Genomic DNA, 19,359 nt, shown 5'->3' on the forward strand with positions numbered 1-19,359 from the left:
ACCTTCACCTTGTCCTCAAGGTGGAAGGAGGGAAATCTGAGGTTGATCAACCCAAAGTCTTCCCAAGTAGCCTCAAAGGCAGGCAGTCCCTGCCACTTGAGCAACACCTCCAAGTCCTTGCTACTCCCTCCAGACTTCTGCCTGACCTCCAGCACCTCTTCAGGTTCCACTATCAACTCCAGGTCTGCTGATAGGTTGGATGGAATAGTAGAGTGCACCGGAGCGTCCCCTGCTGCCCTCTTCAGGTCTGGCAGTTTAAGACGATATGCCACCTTCCCCACCCGCTGCTCCACTTCAAAGGGGCCATAGAAGCGAGCAGCCAACTTCTCATAAGGCCTCTTGGCAATTGTATGCTGCCTATACGGTTGGAGCTTCAAAAACACCCAGTCCCCTACCTCGAATTCTAGCTCTCTCCTCTTGCTGTCCTCAGCATCTTTCATCAACTGTTGGGCACGATTTATATTCATGCGAAGCTCATCTAAAATCAGTTCCCTTTCCAGCAGTCCCTCTTCCAAACTCTTCACAACTGTTGATCCCGCCCTTGGTTTCCAGATTTTTGGAGGATCCCTCCCATAGACTACCTTCAAAGGAGTCATCTTGGTGGTGGTATGAGGGGATGTATTATAGGCATATTCAGCCCACGGAAGCCACTGTGCCCAACTCCTGGGTTGACTGGCCACAAAGCAACGAAGATAGGTTTCGAGGCATTTATTCACCACCTCCGTTTGGCCGTCCGTTTGGGGATGGTATGATGTGCTACGTTTAAGATGGGTCCCCTGCAGTCTGAACATCTCCTTCCAAAAGATACTTAAGAACACCTTATCCCGATCCGACACAATGGAAGATGGAAAACCATGTAGGCGAACTATCTCCCTGATGAAGATTTCTGCCACCTTCAGAGCCGTAAAAGGGTGCTTCAGTCCCACAAAGTGACTATACTTCGACAACCTATCCACAACCACCATGATAACATTCACTCCTTTCGAAAGAGGAAGCCCTTCGATGAAATCCATTGAGATTTCGTCCCAAATCACCTCAGGCACGGGAAGCGGTTGTAGCAACCCGACTGCTAGTTGTTGAGACACCTTACTTCTCTGGCACACATCACAACAGCCCACATACTCTCCCACCTTCTTGCGCATGCCAGGCCAGAACCAGTCGGCTGCCAAGCGCAAGTACGTCTTGACTTCCCCTTCATGGCCGCTTACCGGTGCATTGTGATATTCTTTGAGTAATACTGGAATGAGCCTTGATTTCTTGGGCACCACCAACCTTCCTTTATATCGTACCCTGCCATCCACTACTGAAAAACCCTTGCAAGCTACTGGGTTCATTGATAACTTCTGTTTCAGTTCTGTCAACCATGGGTCTTGGGCCGCCTCTGCGTCCAAGTCAGCCCAGTCCACCTTTTGAGTTGAAATCAAAGACCCGAGCTGGACAGTTGCTTCCCCTTTTCTCGTAAGAGCATCAGCCACCCGATTAGAAGGCCCCGGTTTGTATTGCATTTCAAAGTCCATTCCCATCAATTTCCGCATCCATTTCTGGTATTCACTCCCCACCTCCCTTTGTTGAGTCAAAAATCGCAAACTTTGTTGATCAGTGCGAATAATGAAATGCCTTCCAAGGAGGTAATGCCTCCATTTCATGACTGATAGGCTAATGGCCATCAGCTCCTTTTCATAGATGGACTTAGCCTGGTTCCGAACCCCAAGCAACTTGCTGAAATAAGCTATAGGTCTGCCAAGTTGCATCATGACAGCCCCTAACCCGAACCCGGTGCGTCAGACTCGATGACAAAGTCTTCTTGAAAATTCGGCATGGCTAGAACAGGGGCTGTGATCATAGCCTCCTTAAGAGTTTTAAAAGCCTGAGTTGCTTCCTCTCCCCAACAGAAACTATCCTTCTTCAACTGACTGGTCAGAGGGGCTGCAATTTGAGCGTAACGAGCCACGAACTTCCGGTAGTACCCTGTGAGGCCGAGAAATCCTCTCAATTCCCTCAAATTTCGCGGTTCTTCCCACTCTACAATAGCCTTTACCTTATCCATATCCATTGCCACTCCACCTTCCGATATCACATGGCCCAAATAGGCCACTTCCCGCTTCCCAAACTCGCACTTTTTCCAGTTGGCGTATAACTCATTTGCTGCCAACTTTTCTAGAACCAACCGAACATGTTTCTTGTGTTCTTCCTCCCCTCTACTATACACCAATATGTCATCAAAGAACACCAACACGAATTTCCTCAAGAATGGTTTAAACACCTCGTTCATCAAGGATTGAAATGTGGCGGGAGCGTTGGTTAGCCCAAACGGCATCACCAAGAACTCATAGTGACCCTCGTGAGTTCGGAACGCGGTTTTATGGATGTCTTCGGCCTTCATTCTAATTTGATGGTATCCCGATTTCAAGTCTAATTTCGAAAACCACCTCGCGCCATTCAATTCATCTAGTAATTCGTCGATTACCGGAATAGGAAATTTATCGGGCACCGTTTCCCTATTCAAGGCACGGTAATCGACACAAAAACGCCACGAGCCATCCTTCTTCTTGACAAGAATTACCGGGCTCGAGAACGGGCTCGTGGAGGGTTGAATTATGCCGGCTTGTAACATCTCTTGAATCAACTTCTCAATCTCGTCCTTCTGTATTTGAGGGTAACGATACGGCCTAACACTGATTGGGTCGCTACCTCCTTTTAGAACAATCGAGTGTTCGTGCCCTCGGTGCGGTGGCAGTCCACCTGGCATATGGAATACGTCCTGGAATTGCTGGAGTATTTCAGCCAGGAACTCGGGTGGAGAGGACTCACTGCCTTCACTTCTCACCTCCCCTCCCAAATTGCATAACTCTATCAGTAAACCACCCCCTTCCTTGCTCACATTTCTAATCATTGCTTTGAGAGAAATGCGAGCCTTCTCGAGTGACGGATCTCCGGTCAAAGTCACAGGCAACCCTCCCAATCGGACTTCATCACCTGCGTTTTCTAGTTGGTGGTGACGACCCCTAGTTTTTCCAACCACTGAATGCCGAGAATCACATCGGCGCTCCGTAATTCCAGAGGGAGGAAATCATCCCGGATTGACACTCCTCCGTCCAGCACCACCTCTACTTGCCGACAGATCCCCCTCCCTTTAATGGTCTCGCCGTTGCCCAGGGCCACGGAAAATTCCCCACCCCGAGTTACCGGCACCGCCGCGTCGGCCACCGGCTGCAGCGCTATGAAATTGTGGGTGGCCCCGGGGTCCACCATCACTACCGCGGCTTTTCCTCCTACAGATCCCCTCAATTTCATGGTCTTGGGGTTTGAAAGTCCGACCACGGAACACAAAGACACCTCTATGTCCTCCTCATTCTCCATCTCACCTTCTTCTTCGCGCACCTCCTCTTCTCCGGCTACTAACAATACACTCATTTCCTTCCTTTTGCACCGATGCCCGGCACTCCACTTTTCATCGCACCGAAAACAGAGATTTTTCGCCCGCCGCTCTTGCAACTCTACCTCCGTCAACCGCCGTGTGAAGATGGTTCGGCTTTGTGAGCCTCCGGTGTCCTTGTTGATGTTGACTGAAGTGGAAGCTTGAGACTCTGTGTTGGGTGTGTTACCCCACATCTTGTTGGGTATAGAGTGGTTGGGTACCCTATACGTATGGACCAACCCTAGTCCACTAGATCTGTTGGGCTGCAAGGGTGCGCTGAAAGTTTGGGCCGGCCCACTTCTCGCCCAGCTCTGGCTGGCTCTTTTGGGTTGACAGACCCGATTCTTTTCTTCGACCCGACCCGCTAACTCCATAGCTCCCTCCAGATTAAACGGGTTAAGGAGTCAGACCTCCGACTTGATATCCCCTCTCAACCCGTTAATAAATTGACCCATCATCAATGACTCGGGTATACCATTTAAGGGTGCAGCCATCTCTATATATTTCCTCCTGTACTCCTCCACCGTCCCTTCTTGACTAACAGCCAGCCACTGCTCGTAAAGCGACCCCGAGTGCGACGGCCGAAACTCATAGAGGATCCGTTGTTTCATATCGGCCCACCCTACCAGCGGCCGCCTCTTCTTCTCCCACTGCATCCACTTCAGTGCGTCGCCGTCCATGGCCACCACCGACGCTTCTAGCTTCTCTCTCTCAGTCAATTGATAAAACTCAAAGAACATCTCCGCTCTCACGATCCAGTTATCGGGGTCCTTTCCCTCAAATATTGGCATCTCTAGCTTCCTGTGTTTCCAATGGCTTCCACCACCACCACCGCCACTGTGAGCACCGCCTCCTCCCGGCCAGTTTCTCAACTCAAACTCCTCTTCGCCATGCCCTTCTCCTCTCCATCCTCTTCGATGGTTGCCCCGGGGTTCATTCTCCCCCATTCCTCTGTTCTGACTTCCCTCACCCTCTTGGAACCCGGGTGGTGGCCTGTGCCCTCCTCCGGCTGCGGTCCTCTTCAATTCCTCCCGGAATTTTAGATTGTTCTCCCTTTCGATCGCCGCCAACCGCTCTTGGTCGATACGGAATCGATCCAGCCTTTCTTCCAGCCTGGTGGTGGTTCTGGTCAGCACATCCTCGGCTCTTTTTCTCTCCGATTCCAAATCTCCGGCCACTGCTGCCTGTACTGCACGTTCGATGGTCGACTCTTGTGTTCCCATCTTCTCCACCAGAGTTTTGAGATGAGCTTCCTGAAGATCAAACTTCTGCTCTATGTTGTGCAACCTCGACTCTACTTCTCCGATCTTCTCATCGGCTGCATCAGCCCGTTGCGAGAGCGTGGGTGTCACCATGTCGACTGCTCTGATACCAATTTGCTATGGACTACTGATTCTACACTAGTCTGACAAATAAAATAAGGGAAATAAGAGAGTAAAGCTGGAGTCTTTGATTGATTGAAGGTGGACTACAATGGTGAAAGATTCTACCTTGGAGGCTACTCTACTATTAAATAACGGCTACAATATTACTTCATTCAACCTCCCTACTCTCTTACATTCCTCTGCTTATATACTCACATTTCCTCATCATTCAGTGACCTAATCATTACAAGTTTTGTCTTCTTCTGCTCCAGGTAATTTCTGCCCTGTTGCCTCAACATTCCGTGTAAAAGCTTCCTGATTGTCTTCTTGTGCCAGCTCATGCATTACCTGCCCTCTTCCTGATTTGCGCCTTCTCTCATAAACTTTGATTTGCTTAGGGGACCTCCCTTGAGTCATAGCATAACCTTGTGTTCTTATTTTTTTTTTGGTATACTAGAAAACTTATCAAGGTTGGATAAGTTAAAAAATTTGTTGGCATGGAGAAAGTAGTGATCAACAGCTTGTTCAGTAATAATTTCCCACTGTACGTTTTTTTTTTTTGTTTTTTTTTTCAGACAGCCATCCAGTGTGTAAAAAATGCACATCACTGAGGTGCAAGACGACATAATCCATGCCCGTTTTTTTAGGCGAGGCAAACAGCTTTTTTTACCATAATTTTTATCTCTTCATTCAGTCTTCTTATACACTGTAGTTCTTTGCTGATTGTCTGAGGTGATTATTTTCTTATCCTTTGCTGGAGCAAGTAATAAAAACTTATTTTATAAAATACCAAGATTCAACCAGTTCTCCCCCCCCCCCCCCCCCCCAACACACACACACACACACACGCCTTTCTTTTTTTCTTTTCTGTCTCCCTGTTTCTCTCCTAATTCATGCAACTACATTTTTTATCTTATTATTGTGATATGTTGACATATACCAGGTGTGGACCGCAGCCCAATTCCAAGTTGCTAATTAATTATGGTTTTGTTGACGAAGATAATCCCTATGACCGTATTGTGGTTGAGGTAAAACTAGCTAGTAACTTTCTTACGGTACATTATCCTCTTCAGGAACAATTCTTTACATAATATTCTGTAAGTTGCTAATTAATCACGTATTCTTTAGGCTGCTCTAAGCACAGAGGATCCACAATATCAGGAAAAGAGGATGGTTGCCCAACGTAATGGAAAACTATCTCAGCAAAGTTTTCATGTACGGACTTATTCTTTTTTGTAGGGATGAACCTTTTCAGATAGAATTTTCTTGTCTGAAATATACTATATGAAAACCCAAAATTTGTGATACCTAGTATCCTTTAAATATTCAGCTATGTAATATTAAATCGCTGGATATTTGCTGTTAAACTTTTTTTTAGCGGCTTCTGAAAATCTTAATCTGTTCGTTCAGTTATAAATAGCAGCCTTAGTTAGAAGCCAAATGACAGATAATAAACAAAAACTTAAATCTTTATTCAAGGAACATAAATTTTACATTTGCACTATAGAAACCATGTCTCTGTTTTGTTGCACACTTGGACCTAATTAAAACTCTTTTAAAGTTGAAAATGCTTCAGTTGAATTTCAAGGTGGGAGAAGAAGATGGTGAAAGTAGTTTTTCTAATAAGGATTTTTTTTATAGAATTGTATGGGCAGGTAAGATTTTTAAATATGAGAGGGGTAGCAGTGGTGGAAAGCTGAAAAATTTCTTGGTTCTTCTGAAGTCTTTCGTTCCGGAATTGACTTGATTTTGCATTTGAAATGAAGTGTTAATTTTTTTTCCTCCTGAATCCTGATTAATTCCAGAAACACTGCAGTTGTTGTGTTGGTTAAAATTTTCAGAAATCTGGTATCTATTTACATTTCAGTTATTGAAATTCCAGTATCTTGAAACTTAATGACCCAATTGATGTTTCATAAATCTTCTTTCGGATCTCACCATGAGCGTTTTTTTTTTTTGAAATTATAAAAACCTAGCAAGATTATTTATTCAAATCCACCAAAAATCTGACACCAATCCTATCGAATTCTAAATTCTGCTATTCCCAAAAATCGAATGCTATTGAAGCTGATAATTTCTTAACTAATGTTATCCAAACCTGGTTAAATTTGATCGGATATGACTAAAGTTCAAGTTTACAAAATTTACCCCTCTTTATAATCTCATACTACATTTAAAGTCTTTTATACGAATTTTATTCAATTTTGTCTCCTCTTCATATTCAAAACTTTCTACTTTTGTCATATGTACTTGTTCAAATACAAATACTATATATGTTTAAGGTTTGATTATGTCTCCCTTATATTTTTAAGGTTTGATATTATGGCATTAGAATTAACTGGATAAGACTTGAAACCAATTTAGTTCAAATCCAATAAAGCAGCACATCTGCTTCATTTTAACTTGATCTAACTTGAGCCAGGTACTTGCATGACCTGAAATCACCTGAACCCACAACAACATATTACTGTAGTAACCTGACCTGTTTTCAATCTGATCTGCCTTATTGCCACCTTTACTGAAAATAGGGTTGTCATTTTCTCAATTTGTGTTGCAGGTGCATGTTGGGAAGGAAAAAGAAGCAGTTGCTGACATGCTTCCATATTTGAGACTTGGTTATCTTTCAGATCCTGCCGAGATGCAATCTGTTATCACTTCTCAAGGGCCAGTATGTCCTGTAAGTTGACTATCTTATTGTTATGTCTTGGTAACTAAACTTTACTATGTTGATACTTTGGTTTAAGTTTCTTCAATTTTTTTTAGTCATATACATGCTTTGTAGGTTATTTCTTTTTGTCCGTAGATACACCATATTTCTGTTTGTTGGTATGCTACCCCATAGTTCTGGTCAGATTTTGGAGGAGTCATGATTTATGTGTCTTGATACATTCTTGAGTTAGTGTGTATAGGTCCAAGAATTATGGATACCTTTAATACTTACATCTCCTGTATGGTTGTCCTTGTGAATTAGCCCAATCTAGATAGCTTCTTTATGATAGTTTCTTTCTGTTTCTGATTTTTGAACTGCCCAAGTTTGTGGCTTAATCTGTAATTCTCTATAAAATTGCATTTATTACTATGAGAGTTTATGTAGCTCTCAGTGTATAAATTCTAAAGCTTGATATCATGTCCTAGTCTTGCAAATTATTATAGGGTCAACAAGGATTTTGATTGTGAAATAGAATGAGTCTATGCTTATTCCTTTGCTGTTCTCTTTGTTTTACTTGTACTGCTGTGTAACGGAAATGAGTTATTAATTGCCAAATTTTGAAGGCTTTATTGTTTGATCTTGTATCTTTTACTCTATTTTCCTTACTTGAATAGTTTCAGCTTTGTTGCCGCAGGTATAAGAGAAATTGCACTTTGGTGACCTATGCTTTCAATGTATTCATTCTAAGGGATAGTTTTAGAGTTTTTGTTCACTTTGGCGTCCTATTGTTACCCCAATGCTTAAATAAATTGACATGTATCATATATTACTTATTAGATGGATGACATTCATCCCGGACGAACCTCACCTAGCCTAAGTCCCTAAAACTTTTTCTTCCAAGACACATGTCTCTCAATTACTAGTTCAAAACATTTCTCTAATTATTTAAGAGGAGTTAGTAATTGTAAAAAATTAACAAGAATTTTTTATGTCAGGTGACTAAAATGTAACCCAACTCACCTTAGTGCAATTGTGCAATTTTACTAGAAATTTGGCACTGAAGTGATAAGTTTTCTATTTTCAAATAGACATTTGTTTATGCATTATCTGAAATTATATGTATGATTCATCTTGAAAGTCTCAAGCTGGGCTTCATCTATGGTGATTCTTCATTGGTTGAGCTAGAAAAGCTGTTTTTTTTTTAAAAAAAAAAAGAAAAGAAAGTGTGCCTCTCTTGTAGGACTGAACATCCTTAAGTAATAACTCCTAAGCTCTTAGTATAATAAAACCAAGTCTGATTCACGTTGCAAAGCCATTTCTTTTGCCTTTTAAAGCTAACTTATTACATCCTCATCTCTGAACAAAAACAGGCTAGTGTTACACCCCCTTTGCCTTTATTTGACAATGTGAATGGATTGGATTGAATCAACTTCCACTATTTTTGAATGAGCTGAATGTGAAAGAGGGTTTTCCAGAGAAACAAACTCTTTTAATTCCACAAATGCACTTCTCTTTGTTATGTTCCTCCATTCATAGAACCCATGCTCTTTTTGGAAAGATTTCGCCCCCTCCTAAAAAAGTTAAAAATAAGCATTGTTGGGAAAGAGTTGTTTTTTTAGATTTCTTCCCTTTTTATACACTCTAAGGAGATTATGTTATGAAGAATGATGCTTGATTGAATGAGCATTGTTTGGAAAGAGGTTTTTTTTTTGAATTTCCCCCGCCCCCCCTATTTGTTTTGAAGAGATTAGGACATTCCAAATACACCTCATTGTGGGATGAAGACCACAACTTTAGTCGCTCAATGCTCTATATGGGGCTTCCTTGCGGCCTAGTATTTCTTCAAAAAAAAAAAATGATCAAGGCAATTTATACTTTTTTCCCCAAATGAATTGTCGGGCTTGCATCATTGGGATACTTCATTAGGAGGTGTGGGTTGAAGTAGTTCAAAGCTCATAAAATATTCCAGTATTGTGTAAAAGTATTATTATTGCAGTTAGTATATAGAATATTTGAATTGATAATTTGATATGACACTGCACTGTTATCTAATAAAACATAAAATAAAAAAATAATTGCAGGTGAGTCCTTGTGTTGAAAGAGCAGTTCTGGACCAGCTTTTGGATTATTTCAAGGAAAGACTTTCTGGCTACTCTACCACTTTAATGGAGGATGATGCCTTGGTACTCTCCTGTTCTCTCTATTTTAATATGAAATGATTCACTATGAAGCTTTATATGACAAGGTTTAATAATTTAGTTGGCAGATCAAAATCTAAATCCCAAAAAACGAGTTGCTACCCAGCTTGTTAGGTTGGAAAAGAAAATACTGCAAGCATGCTTGCAGGCAACTGTGGATTTGATAAACCTGTTGCCTGATCATAGTGTCTCTCCTTGTCCTGCTCCATATGCCCCTTCATTGAAGTGAAAGGTATTGTGGTCTTTTTATTTAGTGTTTAGGCGCAGTTTAGAAAGAACTTTATTGTGTGTAGTTTTGTTGAAGAGCATGAGTACATCACATTATGATAAAAGAACATGAATCAATTTTAATTTGAAGGTATAATAATATTGTTTAAAAAAAGCAGAATATATATTATGTTCTTTTATGAAAATGACATGTTATACTTCCTCGGTTCCTCCACTTCTCAATATCTGCATCAATTGACTTTTTAAACTATTCTTAAATTAACTTTGACCATATTTTACCACTAATGTATATAAATTTTTTTTTTCAATTTTATATGGGAAAAAATAGAAAAAAAATCCCAACTTTAATCAATTTCGGTAGAATAGTCCCAAATTTGGATTATTCTGGAATAATCTGAACTTTCCGAACTTTGGGGTGTTTTCTTTTTCTTCAATCCCAAACCGGTCAACAAAAGTCAATGACTCGTTATATTAGGTTATGTGCCACGCGTTAAGCTACAATTAGGTCTTGTTGAATTCACCTTATTTTTGCTGAACTGATGAAACAAAATTATATTAGCTTAACTTAAATTATTTTTACTTAAATTAATTTTACTGAACTGAAACTATTTTTGTTGAACTGAAATTATTTTTACTGATTTTCTATCATAATTCTTCTTTAAGATAATTGAATTTTACTAAACCGAACTTATTTTTACTGAACTGAAATGATTTTACTGACTGAACTTATTTTTATTGAACGGAAATTATTTTTACGTAATATTAATTTTTTTAAGGTGAAGTGAACGGGGCCTTAGTCCAAAAAATAAAAAGAAAAAAAACAAAAAACCCTTAATCTATCCCCTACCTGACCACCATAACCCCACCACCTGCGAAGGGCTGCCACCGTCCGCTGCGCCACCCCTCCCTAACCCTACCTTAACAGTGCACCGCTTCCCCCCAACCGACCCACCTCCACCCCCTATCCGCCCCTTTTCCGATTCGATTTTCCGCCAAACCACCATCCCCTCCCCGAAACTCCCACGCCACTGGCCCCACTTTCCAAAACCCCAAAAACCACCAGCCCCACTCACAAAAATCCCTCAAAACCACTAGCTCCACTCGAAAATCCCCAAAAACCACCAGCCCTACTGGAAAATCCCCAAAAACCACCGGTCAATATAAATCCCTCAAAACCACCTTCTCCACTCCCTAAACTATTTGAAACACCCTCGAAACCCCATCCCCACTCCAAAAACCCCCAATGGCCACTTCCTCACCGTCGAAATCCCTAGCTACCAGGGTTTAGGGTAGGGGTAAGCGGAGTGGTGGTTGGAGGTTTTCGAAATGGGGGATGAAGGGGTTTTATAGGTGGTTGCGTGGGGGGTTTCTGGGAGGGGGATTGTGGCTTAGGGGAAGTGCTGGAGCGGCGAGTCTAGTGGTGGGGGAGGGACGACGATGGTTTGGCTAGGTGGTGGTGGCTTTGGTCGGGTGGGTTTTTTTTTTTAATTTTTAATTTTGGTTTTTTTTTTTTAACTAATTAATTTGCGATATGTGTCACTTTAACCGAAAAAAATAATTTTAACCCATTCAATCGGTAACTGGCATTTGGGATTGAAGATAAAAAGACCCCTCAAAGTTCGGATTATTCCAGAATTATTCAAAGTTGGGATTATTCTATAAAAATTGATGAAAGTTGGGATCATTTTTTCTAATTTTTCCTTTTAGTTGTTGTTAAGTGGATCTCAATATATATATATATATATAGGGAGAGGCTCATGTGAGAACACCTCTTTTATGTGAGAAAACTTTATAGGTGAGAACACATCTATGTTCTAATATGTTAAGGTAGATGTTTTGAAAATAAATTAAACTCATCATCTTCAACCTTAACATTCTCTCTCCTCTCCTCACCAACACTATCCAATCTCTAGTTCTTCTATCACCACCACTGCCTGTCTATAGCCTTTATGCCGTCACCTCCACCACCATCACTCTTTCTCTTCTCTCCGACGTCATGGCCAACACTCTCTCTCCTCTCCACGACGACCACCATCACCACATGCTCAAGAATTTCATGTGTTTTGTATCAACTTTTGAACAATTGTAGTCAAGAATTCAAGTTGTGAAGCTTAATTAAAGGTAAACCAAGCTTAATTGACAATTTAATATGTGAAATCAAAATTTTTCATCCAAATCAATCAAATTAGGCAAATTATAGAGTTTGAAATTGCAAGGAATTTTAATTGAATATAAGAAACTAAACAACAATTCATATGTTTTTGTTACCTTGGAAATCAAGAATAAACTGATTTCGAATCAATCGTTGTAAAAATCGAATTTCAATTCGTGTTCTATATTAACGAACTATGTTCTAAAAAATTTAAGTATGTTCTAAAAACTGTTACATATGTTCTAAAATATGTTGCATATGCTTTAAAAATATTGCATATATGTTTAGATTTGTTTTTGAGTTCAAGGTCTTAAAATTTGAGTATAATGTTCCAATTAAAACTATATTTTGAAAAGCTAAGTTTATTCTTCCAAGAACTATTACATATGTTAAGAATAATTGAGTCTAGGTTCTACATTTCTACGCATTTTGTTCTAAATGCTATGCTACAGAAAGTAAAGTATGATGTTCTAAATTTTTACTCACATGTTTTAATTCTTAAATCAGATGTTCTAATTACTCACATATATGTTATAAATTATTACTCATTTGTTCTAAATTTTTACTCGTATGCTCAAAATTTTTACTCACATGTTCTAAATTTAAAATAAGCTCTCATATAAGTATGAATTCTCACATATGGGCCTATTCTCACCGGATCCCTCCCCTATATATATATATATATATATATATATATATATATATATATATATATATATATATATATATATATATATATATATATATATATTATATAAATAAATAAAATTTTTAAAAAAGCATAATTAAAGATATTAATGATTAAAGTTGTGCATCGACAAACGTGTATATTCAATTGATGCAAATATTAAGAAATAAAAGAAGTATTACAAATGCACTTGTGTTTTTTTAGTGCCCAATGTTCACTCTTTTCCATAGTCTACTAATTGGATTTAGGATATAAAAAATAGTGTTAGTTTAATATTTGTCTTGTAATTTTTTTCTTCTCAAAGGGTGTCACGTTACATGCACTACCATAAGATTTCCTTGAAGATGATGCGTTGGAATCTTTTCTTGTACATGGTGATATCAAATGTGAGGTCAGTATAAGCACTTTCGAATGATTTGAAGATTGGTATTTTTTATCCTTTTTATCTTTTTTTTTTTAAAAAAAAATTTAAGAAGTTTCGGGGGGTACGAAACTCCATCTTACCAAGCTTTTTCCGTGGATATTCTTTGCAGAATTTAGGCTATATTATTGATTGAATTTTATCTTGGTTGGCGCGCGTGCGTGCGTGTGTAATATTAAATGGGAACTTATACTCCGTCTTGTTGAGTAATTTAGAGTAAGAGACAATTTTCATGTTTGCTTTGCTTAATTAATAAAGGTGAAGGTGTTAATAGGTGAAGGTGTTTAATTAAGTATAGCAAGTAATTAGAAGCTAATAACCTCGGTTTAGAGGGGTATACTCGGTTTAGAGTGAAGAACCTCAGTGTAGAGGGATAAACAAGGAGAAGCATAGCTGCCTTGTCTTCTGCCTGTAGGCTGCCGCCCATCCAGGCTGCCGCTGCCCTTGCCTTGCAAGGCTCAAGAATGAAGAAGGAAACCAAAGTATTGCTGCCCAGATCGTGTAATCTCCACCCTATCGGGTGCGAGAACGATTTTCTGGGATTGGTGTGTTCGCCCCATGCATCAACCCAGACTTCAGGGTGTTTGTCGGGCGAATCGGAATCCAGCCGGGCGCGAGCGTGGCCGATGGTTTGTGACAGTTCAGTTTCTTCTTTATGTTGTTTGGCTTGGTTTTATTGCTTCTATATATATGTGTTACACATGATGAAAGGGACAGGGGAAGAAAATAAATCAGATTATTTTCTTTGAATTCTTTTTGCAACTTTCATTTATCATCGTCATAAATTATCATAAGTTTGGTTACATTAGATCACAAATATACTACACACTGTTGTGACTGTCTTCGTTGTATCTCCTAGTAATTTCGTATACCCGGTGTGTAAATTTGTCCAATTCAGGGTCGAAATATTACTTTTGGAAATTGATTTTGTTCGGGTCTCGAAGTGTTAATTTGTCCATTTTCTTGTCATTTTTGTGACCCGGTAAACTAATTTCCCCAACAATCCAAAGTAATAATTTCCTACAAAGTTGACATGGTGTAAGAATTGTCTTGCAATTTCCATAATTTGGACAAACTAGTCGTTGGAGCACGCGTGTTGCGAGTGTCCCCCGACGGCAAGATAAGTAAATTTCGTTGTTGTGTTCGGTTTTTGTGATATTCGTGGTTGTGTTCGGGTTTTGTAATACTACCTCTGTTAACTTTTAGCTGCAACTTTGGAATATTTTATATCTCACAAAATTGCAATTAAAAGTTAAGAGAGATAGTAGCAAGGATACAAGAATTTACAAGGAGTAGTGATAAAGTTTCTACGGTGAAATATTTGTGGAAAAACAATTTTAATAAGTAAACTTATCTAGAATTTGTTAGAATTTAAAGATTTTTAAAAAAATCGATTAATTTAGATATTATTATAGAACGCAATTTGGTTTCTTATTAAGTAACTTAATAATTTTCAAACCGCTATATCTTAAAATGATTGTGCATGATAATAAGGAACAATGATAAGGAAATGCAATTTTAAAGGTTAAAGTTATTCAAAATGGATTAAGTGCAAAACATATGAAAGAATTGTTTATTTCTTTGTTATTAGTCTACATAATTGGTGTGATCTACACTTCTTCAAAGCTTGTTTTTGTATTTGTATATTTTTTCTTTGAGTTGCATAATGAATTTTAGTGCTAGTTTTATTCTCAAATATACAATCTAATTTGGGCAAAAGTAACTGTCTTGGCAAAAACCGTAATGTTTCTCAGTAATGAGTTGTAAAATGAATTTTCTTTCGTTTTCTCCCTGACCTCCTCTCTCTCCTCCCCTTTGATCTCTTTTCAGCCTGCCTTCTCTCTTTCTCTCTCTTCCCTTGGCCTTGTCTCCTTGTTCTTTTTTTTAATGGCTTTGAAAGTTATAGGCCGCAGTTGCTCCTCTCTCAATCATTCCTTCTTTTTTGTTGGTCGAAACTCTTTCTCCCACTCTCATTTTTTTCTGTCCAAATCCCTCTTGTCCCTATTCCATCTTTAAAAAGGCATTGAAAAGTATATGCTGCACTTGTTCTCCCAATCCAAATCCTCCCGCTTCTTTATCTTTCCCAGCTTTTCTGTATATTTCTTTTTTTCTTTTGGCCTCCTTCGCCTTTCTCTCTATCTCTAGTCCCCTTTATATCGTATCGCTCTATGGCTTCTTCTTTTGACCCTTCTCTCCCTCTTCTAGGCCTCTTTCTCTTACTTTCTTCCTCTTAGGCCCTCTTTATTTCTCTTTCTCTTTTCTCCTAACTCCTCTCTCATGGTCTTTATTTCTTTCACTTTCTCCTAGACCTCCTCTCTCTCGTCCTCCCTTTCGTTATCTCCTCGGCCCCCTCTGTCTCTTTTTCCGTTCTCTCTCGACCCTTCTATTTCCTAAATCCTTCCCCCTCTCTTTCCCTCCTTCCCTCTGTCGTCCTAGTCCTATCCCTCCCTGCCCCTTTTGCTTCCCCCTCACTTTCTCTTCCCTTCTCCTATCTTCACATGCCCTTTCCTCTTTTAGCTTGTTCTCTCTCTTTTTCCAGCCCCCTCTCTCTCGGTCCCAATGTCCCATTCTGTCTCCTTGCCCTTCTCTCTCTCTCTCTCTCTCTCTCTCTCATATGTGATGAGTGTCATTTTGACACTTATTTTCTAGTCATGTTCCCAGATTGTAGGTTAGTTCCTTTAAAATTTAGTGTCTTTATTTATGTTTTTGATATTTTTTGTCAAAAAAATATATTTTATGGCTTATTTGTCCTTTGTGTGTTTTTTATACATGATTGAGGTCATTTTGGAAGGTAAAAAATAAACAAAATAATGGGATTCAATGTCTTTGCAAAGAAACAACATGGTATATGCAAACTAAAGGAAATTTTACGTATGAATCCAATACGTTCTACCTTAAAGTTGAATTCATTTTCTAAATATTATCAATCAGATTGACTCGCTGTACAAATTAGTATTGGATTTTTATCATATGAAATTGGCAATTAATTGACCATCTCTTCCTCCCCCTCCCCCTCTCTTCTCCTTTCCAATCTTATAATTTCAAAATTTATAAAGTTAATCTTTATTTGTATCCCCCATTTCTCACTCATTCTCTTCTCTCTATCTATCTTTTGTTACATAGTCGTTGGAGCACGCCCCCCAACGATAAGATAAGTAAAATTCGTGGTTGTGTTTGGTCGTTGAGATACTCGTGGCGCGTGCCCCCCAACGGTAAGATAAGTAAAATTCGTGGTTGTGTTTGGTCGTTGAGATACTCGTGGTTGTGTTTGGGTTTTATAATAACAAGGATATATGAATTTGTAAGTACTAACAAGGAGTAGGGATAAAGTTTCTATAGGGACATATCTATGGAAAAACAATGGTTATAAGTGAACTTATTTAGAATTTGTTATAATTTAAAGATTTTTTTATAAAAATTATACAATTGTTTTACGTCGTATTTTAGAACGTAATATGGTTTCTTATTGAGTACCCCCCTCCCAGTAAAATATGTAAGATTCCTGGTTGTTATCGTGTTTCGTAGTTTGGGATGTTATTAACATTATGATTAGGAGATCTTATTTGTGTGGTAAACACTAACTTGTTTTTTAAGTTTTTCATATCTCTTCTTCCTTCATAATATACCCACTCTCGTTATATTTCTTCCTTGTCTTATCGCATTTCACTTTTCTATTCATCCTTGCTTTCTTTCACCTTCTAGTTCCTTTTTCCTCCTTATCCACTCTTCTTGTATAGTTTGAGCGGTTTAGTAAGCCTCCCTCTCTCTTTCTATGTCTCCCGACCCATCTCTCTTTCTCGACCCATCTCTCTCTTTATCACTCTCTCTCTCTCTCCCTCCCTGCCTCTCTTCTCTTAAATGCTCTATTTCTTTCTCTTTCGATCCTTATTTATATGTTTTACTCCCAGCCTCCCAATTTCTCCCTCTCCTCTTGGTTTATCTCTATCTCTTTCTCTTTTTGTATCCCGACCCTTCTTTCTCCCTTTCTCACCCCTCTCTTTATGTCCATCTATGTATCTCTTGTCCCACTCCCTCCCTCTTTTTCTCTCTCTCTGTCCTCTTGCTCTCCTCCCACTCCTTGCTCCTTCCCTCTTTTCCTCTCTCTTTCTCTCCTATTCCCACTCCTTCCCTTTTTCCTCCCTCTCCTCCTCCTCCCATTGCCTCTTTCTCTTCCTCTCTTCTCCACCCTCCATCCTTCTTTCATACTCTCTTTTAAAAGCTATCTATTATTATGGTTATATTAACATTTATGTAGTAACAAAACATTTACTTGTGAATCTAGCACGATTATACTATAAGGTTGAACATTTTATTCTAAAAGTTCTACAAATTAGTTAACATTTCCATAATTGTCACAAAACCACATTTGTTAACGAATAATATTTACTGCAAGAATTAAAGTTTGTCCAAATCTTATTATCGATTTCTATTCCCTCTTTATTCGTCAATCTGATTCTCTATTCCTTTAACTTTCATTTATGTTTTATAATTTTGAGCATTTTAGAAATTTTCTATAAAGTATTTTCATCTCCTTGATTACACTCTAATTTATTTATTTTTCTTAAACTCTTTCTATCTCTTTCTCGATCTCTCTCTCTCTCTCTCTCTCTCTCTCTTATAAAGCTATAATTTCATTAATTTTGTGCTTTGGTTTGCACCACTATGTCCTTTCCTAAATCTCTTTTTTAAATTCTACTTTCTAAAAACAAATTAAATATGATAAATTAAATATTTACCCACTCAACCCCTTCTTTCTTTGGTCATTCATCTCTCTCTCTCTCTAATGTATTTTGTAGCAAGTAATTCACAGTAGAATGAGCCTTTAACAAATTTACTCATTTCCTAGACTATCATAAGATTTTATTTGCATTGAATGTTTATATAAGCCAAAAGTGCATAAACAAACTTGGAATACTACTAATGGCGAATAAACGAACGTCACTATCTCTAACATTAAGCCAGAATATGAAAAATATAGGCTAACAAACAAAGTTGTAAAACAATGAGTCATTTAACATAAGCCTATATAATATACTACATTAATAAAACAAATATTACTTTAAGCCTTGAAAGATCTGATAAACCGACACAATCAAGTATTTATGTCGAACCATCTCCGCCGCGCAGTGCCATTGCCTCTTGCACTCTTCTTTGCCTAATGGCTCCCAACAAACTGCCAATAAACGCAAAGAAATAAAATTGCACATGATACCAAGAAATTAAAATAGCAACATGATACGAGCAAAGAATTTTGAATCAAATATTTTATATTTAAAATTTCAATTAATACTTACGAGCAAAGAATTTCGAATCAAATATTTTTTATTTAAAATTTCAATTAATACTTGCCTCTCACCTCAGCTATGGGATTATGTTGTTGTACAAACAACTAAATCCTAAAAGTATTAGCTAAATTGTTAAAGTACTTGCCTCACTCCTTAATGTGGCAAGAAATCAATCATTGGCCAAACTTCAGCAACAAAATATCACATAAGCAGTATTAGCTAAATCATAAAAGTACTTTGCAAACATGATCTTTAATAATTTAGTTTGGCAATCAAAGATTCAATGTTCATAAATAGTAGTATTACTTGAAAAGGTCGAATAGTCAAAATCTTTCATAATATTAGCATAATTAGTCAAACAACAAGGAGAGTAAATGCGATTATAATTTCTATAGAGTATACTCTGTATTAACTTTAGCAAAAAAAGATACAAAGATACATAAGAACATACAGTAATTCCTCCATTTCTGGGGCTGGAAGACAAAAATGTAAAATTTCTGGAAGTTCGAAATTTAATAGCATTACACACCACTCTCTACCTCAAATCAGGCTATGCTTGTATACGTTAAGTGGAAAACAAATATGTTAGTAAAAAAATCTAAATTATACTGAAGTATTTACCATACCCAATCTGACTCAAAAATCACCGAAATGCACTTTTAAAAGCGATTTGATATTTGAAATCACAAACAAATGCACTCAATTTAAGCACCAAAATGAATTCAGATCAACTACAAATAAAAGATCAGAAAAATTATCAATAAACTAAAATGCACAAATTAATAAAAATTCAAGCCCAAAGAACCACACTTCCTAATCATACATGTGAATTTGTCAAAAAGCAACATGCTCTATTTCAGTCAAAGTAGTTTGATGACAACACCGTTTATCTAGTCAGCATATACCAAAGTCTTCATGAATCAGGAAATTCTTGTTGCAAAATCTTAACAGCCGC

At 38.3% G+C, this 19,359-nt stretch overlaps 1 protein-coding gene across 5 annotated transcripts in view; it reads left to right on the top strand.

Annotated features, from left to right (window-relative positions):
- Positions 1-19,359, top strand: part of LOC145629130 (uncharacterized) — a 48,716-nt gene that overhangs the window by 17,641 nt on the left and 11,716 nt on the right. For 2 of the 5 annotated variants that reach the window (XR_014111577.1, XR_014111578.1), the window contains exons 7-12: positions 5,726-5,810; positions 5,911-5,997; positions 7,340-7,459; positions 9,514-9,615; positions 9,692-9,862; positions 13,003-13,089. Coding sequence is in view for 2 of the 5 variants with exons in the window: in XM_081681649.1 (XP_081537775.1) it covers positions 5,726-5,810; positions 5,911-5,997; positions 7,340-7,459; positions 9,514-9,615; positions 9,692-9,859 (562 nt within the window). In the remaining 3 variants the exon portion in view is untranslated. Of the gene's footprint in view, positions 1-5,725; positions 5,811-5,910; positions 5,998-7,339; positions 7,460-9,513; positions 9,616-9,691; positions 9,863-13,002; positions 13,393-19,359 lie in introns of those variants that run through there. The other 3 variants (XR_014111576.1, XM_081681649.1, XM_081681650.1) reach the window with 3 other exon arrangements.

The sequence above is a fragment of the Chenopodium album genome, chromosome 4 (genome assembly GCF_948465745.1).
Source record: "Chenopodium album chromosome 4, dcCheAlbu1.1, whole genome shotgun sequence".
Lineage (NCBI taxonomy): Eukaryota > Viridiplantae > Streptophyta > Magnoliopsida > Caryophyllales > Amaranthaceae > Chenopodium > Chenopodium album.